This window comes from Chenopodium quinoa, unplaced genomic scaffold, assembly GCF_001683475.1.
Source record: "Chenopodium quinoa cultivar QQ74 unplaced genomic scaffold, ASM168347v1, whole genome shotgun sequence".
Taxonomy (NCBI): Eukaryota; Viridiplantae; Streptophyta; class Magnoliopsida; order Caryophyllales; family Amaranthaceae; genus Chenopodium; species Chenopodium quinoa.
This window is the reverse complement of record NW_018743175.1, coordinates 1,366,663-1,376,506: the sequence shown is the minus strand read 5'-3', so window position 1 is coordinate 1,376,506 and position 9,844 is coordinate 1,366,663. Positions and strand designations below refer to the sequence as shown.

The following is a 9,844-nucleotide window of genomic DNA, read 5'->3' as shown; positions in this document are numbered from 1 at the left end:
GTTCAGAAGTACGATACAGAGTACATGATAGGAATAATTTCTTAAATCCTACTTTTCGAAGTAGTAATTATACATGAAAAGAAAATGCTCAACATCCAAGTAGGCTTGCAAGGTTGATCACGCTCAAATGCTTTTTGGGTCGTCTCATACCTTGTAATTGGTGTTTATCTCCAATTATCTCTATAAAATAGAAAATTATATATTTATATACAAATAAAGGGTTTTCTTGTTAGGCCCCGTTTACTTCACTTTGTTTTTGCTAAATTGAAATTATTTTTACTGAACTGATATAATTTTTGCTGAACTGAAATTAATTTTACTGAATTGAAATTATCTTTGCTGAACTGAAATTATTTTTACAGATTTTCTGTTATATTTCTTTTTTAAAGTTACTGATTTTTACTGAACTGAAATTATTTTTACTGAACTGAGCTTATTTTTACTGAACTGAACTTATTTTTGCTGAACTGAAACAATTTTTACTGAACTGAAATTATTTTTACTGAATATATAGTTTTTTTAAGGTGAAGTGAACAGGGCCTTACTGAAGTACTTGTATAATTTAATTAATTTAAGATAAGGTACGACGTTTTCTCTCTTAAACCCTAGCCTCCATTGTTAATTTTGAAGGGGCTTCTATCGGATTTTACCGGTGAAAAGCCCCAATCTTTGTTTTCTTTACGTTTTTTTTGTTTCTTAGGTTATAATAATGCATGTCTCACTCGAAAGAAAGGGTTTATCTCCCTCGAAAGACAAGGTTTTTTCGATCTCTTTCGAAAGACAAGGTTTTATTTGCGCTTAATATGGTCTGTAGTTGTGCAGGGCTACGATTGATTTTTGCTTGGATTCGGGTTAATAAATCAGCACAAGAATTTTCTCTCACACAATCAAATTATGAAGCGACTACTGATCCATTCAAAAAGTTGTATGAGACAACGAATCGAGAATGTGCCGAATTGTTATATCTATGTATTTGGATTCTTAGCCCTTCCCCGGTTAATTCTTGTTTGATTTTGTCAAATCTGTTTTCATTATCGTTAATTGTCAATTGTAAATGTCGTATGACTTTCATTAATGAAATATAATGTCCTTTAGGAATTCTTTCAAAAAAAAAAAAAAAGGCTTTACTTGTTACTAATGTAGCCTAGTCATTGTTGTTCTTTAGATCCCTGGTTTCACTTTGATAGTATCATAGATCAAGTCAATGCAAAGGAAATGAATGCAATTTCAATAATATTCAAACTGCTAATAAAATAATAATCAAGAAATAATATTAATATAGTCTAAATGCAAAATCACACACTCCACTGGATCTTACGGAGCCCGTTCATTCATCACATGATTTAGGGTTGATCATAGAATAGATTCTCTTGAAACGAACCAACCTATCCTCTTTACAGGACTTATATGGCGGTTGGACAAAAGACTCATTTGAGTATGAATATTAATGCGACAAAAACGGACATATACCTCCACGACCGAATCAATAATTCTTTTTGGTCTAAAGAGTGCCACAAATGTCAATGATATCTAGAAAACCCGACCCTAAACAACCTTTAGTTGACCTGAAACTCCTTGATTGGCAATCGTTAATAGTTGAGGTCGAGCCCAGCTATGTATTTATGAGGTTGCCACCAAAATGAACATTTACTATAACAAAATTGAACATTTTCTAACTGAACATATTTTACAATAATTTTGTATTTCGCAATAATTAAATGTTCATTTTCATGCAGCATGATGTTCATTCTTATAAAATAAATGTTCATTTTCATGCCATATGATGTTCATTCTTATAAAATAAATGTTCATTTTCTTTAAAAATTAATACAAATTTTTGTGTTTGTTCAGTTGTATAAAATGTTCGTTTTATAGTAAAGGATGTTCAATTAACATTAGCATTAATAATGTTAGACATTAGCATTTTGATCTTTATTAAAAAACTTACTGTTGATTTATTTAATTGGTAAATCATATAGTTCAGCAAATTGCAAGATATCCATTCAAGATTGAACTAATCAAGGTATTTCACTTGAAACTTTAAAAAATGTTGATGAATAAACAATAATATTATATGTTCATTTTATTTACAACTGAAATGATCATTATAATATTAGATGTACATTTTTTTTTTCCCCAGTTTCATAGTCTCTTTATTTTTTCGAGAAAAATGATTCTAATATTCTAATACTAAATAATTGATAAAATCGGATAAGGCTTGCCATATGAACTCTTGATTAAAACGTTCAAATTTTTGAATCGACACAATCCATATTGTTTCGTTTTCCGATTATAACTCTTTTTCGTAAATGAAAAAGTTTGATCCTCCATAAGATCAACAAGTAGGTATAAGAAAATTATGGATAAGTAAGATAATAATATATAAGATAATACTAACTTCATTTTTTTATTGATTTTTTACAATTACAAAAATTGTTTTCGATTTTGAAAAACTTTTTCGGGTTTAGACGTTAAATCAAATTCAAATTAATTATGGGATATATGGTATAAAAATAGAGAATCTATTCTCTTTTTACAAAAAAAATGACCTTGGAGATTGTGTAATGCTTACTCTCAAACTCTTTGTTTACACAGTAGTAATATTCTTTGTTTCTCTCTTCATTTTCGGATTCCTATCTAATCTACTCTTATGTTATAAATGTTCATTTTTATACATTACAATGTTCAGAAATAAATGTTCATTTTTTTGCTAGTAAATGTTCATTTTTTTTCCTAATAAATGTTCAATTGTGTTGCGCGGCTCCAGCCAGAGTTAGCTGGGCGCGACCCTAGCTAAAAATTTGCCCTTGACTGTCCCAGCCAAGTCCACTAGTGGTGGGCTGGGCTTAGACAACTCGGCCCAAACTAGTGGACTTGGCTTAGACAACCCGGCCCAAAACCAACTTCACCTGACACTCCTTGATTGCTCGACAGTTGCCACGTACACTATACTAAACGTATCGCGCCATTTGCTTTCTCCCCATTTTAAAAATTTTCCCCAAAAAAAAAAAAAATTAAAATAAAATAATTCACAGCACCACCATTTTCTGTGCCCTAGAACCCTCCCTTCTTCACTCTCTCTCCAATTTTCCAGAAACCCGCCATTTTCATCTCTTTCTCTCTCCTTAATGACGCCACATTCCTACTCTCTCGATTCCCAATCCAAATCCTCCGACCTCGCCGGAAAATTATTCGCCGCCAATTCTCCGGCGCAAATCGCCACCGTAATCACCGCCGTCGAATCGCACCTCTCCGTTCACTCTCCCGACCAAAACCGCCATTTCTTCTCCCTCGCTTTTCCTGCTTTTCTCTGCAAGTTCTTCGGCTTCGACGTTTCTTCGTCTTCTCCGCAAAAATCGCCTTCTACTGCAGCTGGTTGGATCGATACGGTGTCGTTTTCTAATGATTCTGAACTCGCTGGTAAACTTTTTAGCCTTTTGTCGCCTAATGGAACCCTAATGAATTCAATTATGGCCGTTGATCGATTATCTCTTGTGAAATTTGTGTTTCCTGTTGAGAGGTTGCCTGAGTGGGTTAGGTTTTTGCTTTCCAGTGAGAAAGAATGTCGAATTATATCTGATTTGGTTCCGTTGTTTAAGGGGAGGATTAAGGAGGATGAAATTAAAGGGAATTTTCAGGTTCATTTGAATGTTTTTGAGTACTTGATTTTTTGGTTTGCTTATTATCCTGTTTGTAGAGGTAAATGTGAAAGTTCTGGAACTGTTTCTATTAGAAATAGTAGGAAATCTAAGCTCGAGAATTGGGCTTCGTCGATTCCGGTGATTTCGAGTGGTAGTAAACGCGCGCCAGAGCAGAAAACTGATTGTAATTTGTATTTGAAGCTTTTGTATGCCTATTTAAGTGCTTTCGTGCCAATGAATGATTTGAATGCACATCAGCCTTACCGTAGTTCACTTCTTCATTACTCGCCGAGTTATGATGATTCTGTTGTTTTGAGAGCTGAGTTTTGCATTGAGACCTTGGTGCACTATTGGTTGGTGGATAGTGACTTCTCGCCTTTGGCTGTGAACGTGTGCAAATCGTTTGGTTTGTCGTTTCCATTTCGCTCAGTGTTGGGTGAGACACCCCCTGCTTCAGGATTGGGAGAAGTGGTGAAGTTGTTTGTGAAGTACTTGAATTTGAGCTCGGTGGTGGTAACTGATGGGTCTAAGCAAGATGAGTATAGTGGAAGTCCAATGCACAAGAAGTTGGGTTCCAGTGATCTTATGAAAGTTAGGGAGGCTCCTTATGTTTTGTCTAGCTTGTCATCTAGTGGATCTTGGAACTCCCACGTACAAAGGCCGTTGTATAGATTCATTCTAAGGACTTTTTTGTATTGTCCAATGGGGTCCTCTTTGAAGAATATTTCCGAGGTTTGTTCTGTCTGGATTAGTTATATTGAACCATGGAGGCTTAGCAAGGAAGAATTTGCAGAGTTTGATACAATGGAAGATGCCTCTAAGAAAAGGCCAGACAAAGAACGTGGTGATTCCAACCAGCTGCAATATTCAAGTAATTGGCAAGGCTATGTGCTGTCTAATTATCTCTTCTACACATCGTTGGTCATGCATTTTATTGGTTTTGCTCACAAATTTCTTCATACTGATGCTGAAGTGATTGTCCAGATAGTATCAAGGGTATGTTTCATGCACATCTGTTGATTTTATTACTTTTGCTTCTCTATAAGCTGAATGAAATTGTTTTGATTTGCTTATTTCATCTCTAGCATTATCATGAGATCAATGACTCAAATTACAGCATTTAATATGTCAGTGTAATTGTGCTGGAATATTAATGCATTGAAGAGTGGAACTCCTAAAGTTAGAAAAGAATCTTGTTCCATGCCCCATTTTTTTATCCGTTGCTTTGAGCTCTGATTCTGAAGGGAGTTATAGATGTATTTTACATAAGCGTAAATAGATATATGGGGGAGGAAGACATTTAGAGTTACCATCAACTCTTACTTTGTTAGACAGGGGTGGAAAAGTATGACTGAGTCACCACTAAGAGGCACAACCACTCCCCTTCCCTTTCTTCATGTTTGTTCTCTGGTTTCTCTTTCCTATTTATCTTGCTTCTCCTTTAAAAACTGCCCCACCTTTGAAGAATACATGGATAGGGTGCTGATATTTCAAAAGATAAGGTGAAAATACTCTGTAAGGATTTACTTAAAGTGCTCCTCGTATGTGTGATACGCTTGCCTTTGCCGTGGCATTGAAAACCTTTTGTGGTTTGGGGCACTTGTGCTTTTCTTAGTTTTCTAAGACATAGTTCTGTGATGATTACATCTATCAGTATAGATGATGTAGGAGTTAGGGGTAATTTAAAACGCCTTTGGAGGTTTTTGAACCTGTGTTTTCAGTCACATTGTTGTCAGGCCTGATCTTTATGGTGAACTAAAATTGCATGTGTAGGTAGATAGATGTTGTGTTGAATTAGGTGATTATGTCAAATTGTGAGGATGTTTAGCAATTTTTAATGCTAAATGATTATTCAAGCTCATTTGCCGTGAAGGAGAAGGTGTAGTGACAAGAGTGGCTTTTATCATGGCTGTTTCTACTACGGTATTTGTGGGGTGAAACTTTGTGTTATTCTCCTATATTCTCAACTTTTTGATGTCTTTTAAAAGGAAATTGGTAAACAGTTGGCTGACTGGTGTAGGGGCACATAGACCATGGTAGTACATATTGACTTGGGATGTGATGACAATTATCGTGTAGTGAAATATTTGTTGGAAGCTGAAATATTCTGCACTGTGATTGTCCTTTTGATAATTGATGTGGATAATTAAGACGTGCTATCTTCTGAAAAGTGTGGAGTTTAGATCTTATGCAATTAATCTTTCCAAATTGCTTGGTTCGTCATCAGCAAATCTTTTAATGCTTGGGGATAGTAAAGTGGAACATGAGTTTTTTTTTTTATTGAATGTAATTTATGAAATTATGATCCATTAGTTTCATTTTTATTTTATAAAGGTACCCGTGATAAAAAAATAATTGCTTTGTTGCTACCCAAAATTATTCTTAAGAGGTGTGTCGCGGGTATGATATATATCTTCTTTCTGCTTGACCATTTCTTTACTGCTTCCTTCTGATGTTTAAATGTTATGGGAAACTAGCGTGTTGCTGATGTTTCTCACGATTTGGTAGCCTTTGTGATTGTCTCGTCTAGTCATCCTGCCATAAGCTCATTTAGTTTTCTATCCTGGTGCAATTGTATTGCCTAAACTGTCTGGAAAGATTATTGATGATTATCTGTCTCTGCGTTCTTTTCAACAGGTGATAGACATATTATTATCTTCAAATGAGTTACTAGAGCTCATAAAGAATGTCGATGCGGTTTTTCACTCAAAAAATGCTGGGTCTAGCAAATCAGCTCTTAGTAACCTTAACAAATTTATTCCACAGATTCGTGAGCAACTTAAGGTAAACTCACCTTAGTTTATTTAACCATTTTATGTTTCATTGGATACTTGAAAGTAACTGACGATGTATACCTTTGATAATTTTGATTTTTACAGTTTGCTTTATTAATCAACTTTTTTTTTTCCTTCCTAACTTCCATGATCCATCTTATATGTTTATATATATGAGCTCTGCGTTGATATGTAATTCTGTGATTGACACCATCTTTTTTAAAATATGCAGGATTGGGAGGATGGCTTAAGTGAGACTGATGCTGATGGATCCTTCTTACATGAGAACTGGAACAAAGACCTTAGACTCTTTGATGATACTGAGGATGGTGGCTCTCAGCTGCTGCAGGTATCTCCATCTCTTCAGTGTCTTGCTCTCTGTGCTCCTCTTCACAAACACAACTATAATAGTGAAAGTGGCTAAGTCCTGTTTGTTTCTATTACTAGGGTTTGCTTTTAGTTTTGGCTGATTTTGCCATTTTGGCATCTGCTATAAGCCTATAATAATGCCTTCTGATTATTTTTCAGCTGTTCATATTGCGGGCGGAGACTGAGCTTCAGGCCATCTCTGGTGATAATCTTGCAAACAATCTCCAGTGTTTGCAATCTTTGAAGTCAAAGTTACACTGTTTATTTGGTGACCATGCTGTGAAGCAGTCTCCAATGTCTCCGAGAACAAAACAGCAACAACAATTCCGTGATGAGCTATTCAAGCCTAGAAGGGTGGGTAATGTTTCAGTTGCCTATGATAACTACAAGGGTGATTGGTTGAAGCGGCCCATATCAGATGACGAGGTTGCTTGGCTTGCAAAGCTTCTGATCCATTTCTCCATCTGGCTTAATCAAACTTTAGGGCTATATCAAGGAGGAGTTGATGGTAGTTGTCCTTATGTGGAAGTACCAACTGACGTAGTAAATGAGTGGGGTATGTCTGATTTTCTTAAAGTGGTGGTGTGTTCCATAGCATCTTGGTTTTTGGCTGTGCGTTTGACAATATCTAGGTTGATGATAAGATACGGACTGAGAGTGAATCTGAGGGTCTTTGCCTCTAAGAAGATTGTAACAGTGGTATTTGTGTTTGCACTGTTCAGCATGCTGAGGAGAGCTTTTAGGTCTATTTGGTAAATGTGATTTAGTACATGAAAGAGTAGATAATTTGGAAGTCTGTCTATGGCAAGATTTTGGGGCTTAGAACTTTCTCTGTTACTGTAAATACAACTTGCACACATGTAAATCTGGTGAATGATACTGGTTTTCTGTCAGTTAATTACCATGGAACTGGTTTCGGCTGATGTCCATACAGAAATCTAGAGGACCAGAGGTATTATTTTGGATTGTGAAGGCTTGAAGCTTTGGTCTTTTTTTACTATTAAAAAATGCTGAAATTTTTGGTTCTAGAAGTGAATTTGAAAGGACTTTCATGAATGTCTAAATGTAGTTCATGAGGCAATTGAGGCCTGATTCTGGCGACCAAGGACAGGTTAATGGATATCAGAAGGCCTGAGTTCCAGTTTATTTCATAAGGAAAAAAGTAGGTAGTTTTTATATTGCAAAGGTGTGGAACTATACAAAGGTTGTTTTGTAACAAACCTATTTTCAGGTTTGTTTTTCTTTCTTTTGATTTTGGCAAAGTCAACATGTTCTGCACTTCTCAAGTTCTCATAGATGAACGATGTATTACAGCTAATGACCTTAATACATCTTACTGCGTAAATATGCATTTAGTGATGATACCTTTTCTTTTTGACAATTATGTCTTGGTAATATACTCGATTATGGTTTTCTGATGAAGTTTTAATGTTGATCACATTATGCCTTGAAAATCAGGCACTCGAGAAAATTTGAATAGGATACTATCAGCTTTTAATTTTTCCATACTGTTAGCAAGCTTGCTCCAAGTCCATATCTTTCATACTACCTCTGCTGCTTAATACGGAGTAAGATAGGAAAGATGTCCACTAAAATCACCTTAATTGTAGCTTTTCTAGCTTCAGTTTTGATTGTTTTAAGTTACAAAATTAATAGGATTTAGGGATGTCAATTCAGGTAAACTGTTTGGTTTCGTGTTGGGTTTATCTGTTTTGGGTTTTAACGGGTTGGTTTATAACGGGTTGAAATGATTAGCGGGTTGGTTCGGGTTGGTTTTGAAAATTATCCAGTCGGTTCGGTTTGGATTTTTTTTTTAATTGCGGTTTCTATTCGGGTCGGGTGTAATCGGTTCGGGTCATAATTAGTTTGGGTTGAATCGGGCCGTTTGAAAACAGGTTTTGCCAGTTTAAAGCGGGTTTTGATTAGGGGTGAGCATGGCTGCATGGGTTGGGTACCCATACCGTTAACACTATCGGTTCGGGTACTCGATAACCAATAACACTAAATATGATATCCATTAACCGAACCGATAAGTTCGGGTACCCGAATATTCGGATCGGTTATCGGGTACCCAATATGTTATCCAATAATGAAAATTTAGACTTTATAATCTAGTTATTATGATATCATTCAACACTAATTAACAATAATACCACATGATCATGACCAAATTAGTAATAATATTACTAACCATTGAAATTATGAAGTGATTATGACGTAAAGTAAGGGTTTAGATTTTGGAAAAATATATTTAAGTAGGAAAAAAAAAAGAAAAAATTGCTTATCGGATCGGATCGGGTAATCATTAGTTTTTAAAATGATATCCAATAACCGTACCCGATAACAAATTATCGGATCGGATACCCGAACCGTTATGGTTATCGGAACGGGTACCCTAATTTTCGGTTCGGGTTTTCGGATAATTTTGCTCAGCCCTAGTTTCGATACAAAGCAGTTTGGGTCCTAATCAGGTCGGGTTGTAATAGGTTCGGGTCATAATTAGTTTGAGTTGAACTGGTCGGTTTGAAAATGATTTTCTGTTCAATATAGATAGGGTGAAATCAGGTGAGGTCATAATCGGTACAGGTCATAATCGGTTTGGATTGAATTGGGTCGGTTTGAAAATGGGTCTACCCAGTTTGAACTGGATTTTAGATCAAATCATATCAGGTTAAAATCGGATTGGATCATTATACAGGCAGGTTAATCGGATAATGGGTAGGAACGAGTCAGGTTATAATTGAGTTAAGTCTTAAATAAGTTGCATTTATCGAGTAATGGGTTGAAATGGATTGGATCATAAACATATTGGGTTAAAGATTGTAAACAACTCAGTCATAATGGGTTACGGGTTGTAAACGATTCGATCTCAACAGGTTGTGGGTTGTTAACGGTTCGGTCTCAGCAGGTTACAGGTTGAAAATAGTTCGGTCACAACGGGTTGCGAGTTATAAATTATTCAATCACAACGGGTTACAGGTTGGAACGGTTAGGATCTATCGGAGTTTTGCCGGGTTCAAATGGTTTTGGTTTAATATGGTTAGGTTATTATCGTGTTCG

General features: G+C 35.8%; 1 protein-coding gene across 1 annotated transcript; it reads left to right on the top strand.

Annotated features, from left to right (window-relative positions):
- The first annotated feature begins 2,832 nt into the window (after positions 1-2,832).
- LOC110732360 lies at positions 2,833-8,206 on the top strand. The gene is made up of 4 exons (XM_021912293.1): positions 2,833-4,637; positions 6,279-6,425; positions 6,648-6,764; positions 6,944-8,206. The coding sequence occupies exons 1-4, from the start codon at positions 3,129-3,131 to the stop codon at positions 7,538-7,540; spliced, it is 2,370 nt and encodes a 789-aa protein (XP_021767985.1). The 5' UTR covers positions 2,833-3,128; the 3' UTR covers positions 7,541-8,206.
- Positions 8,207-9,844: the final 1,638 nt, after the last annotated feature.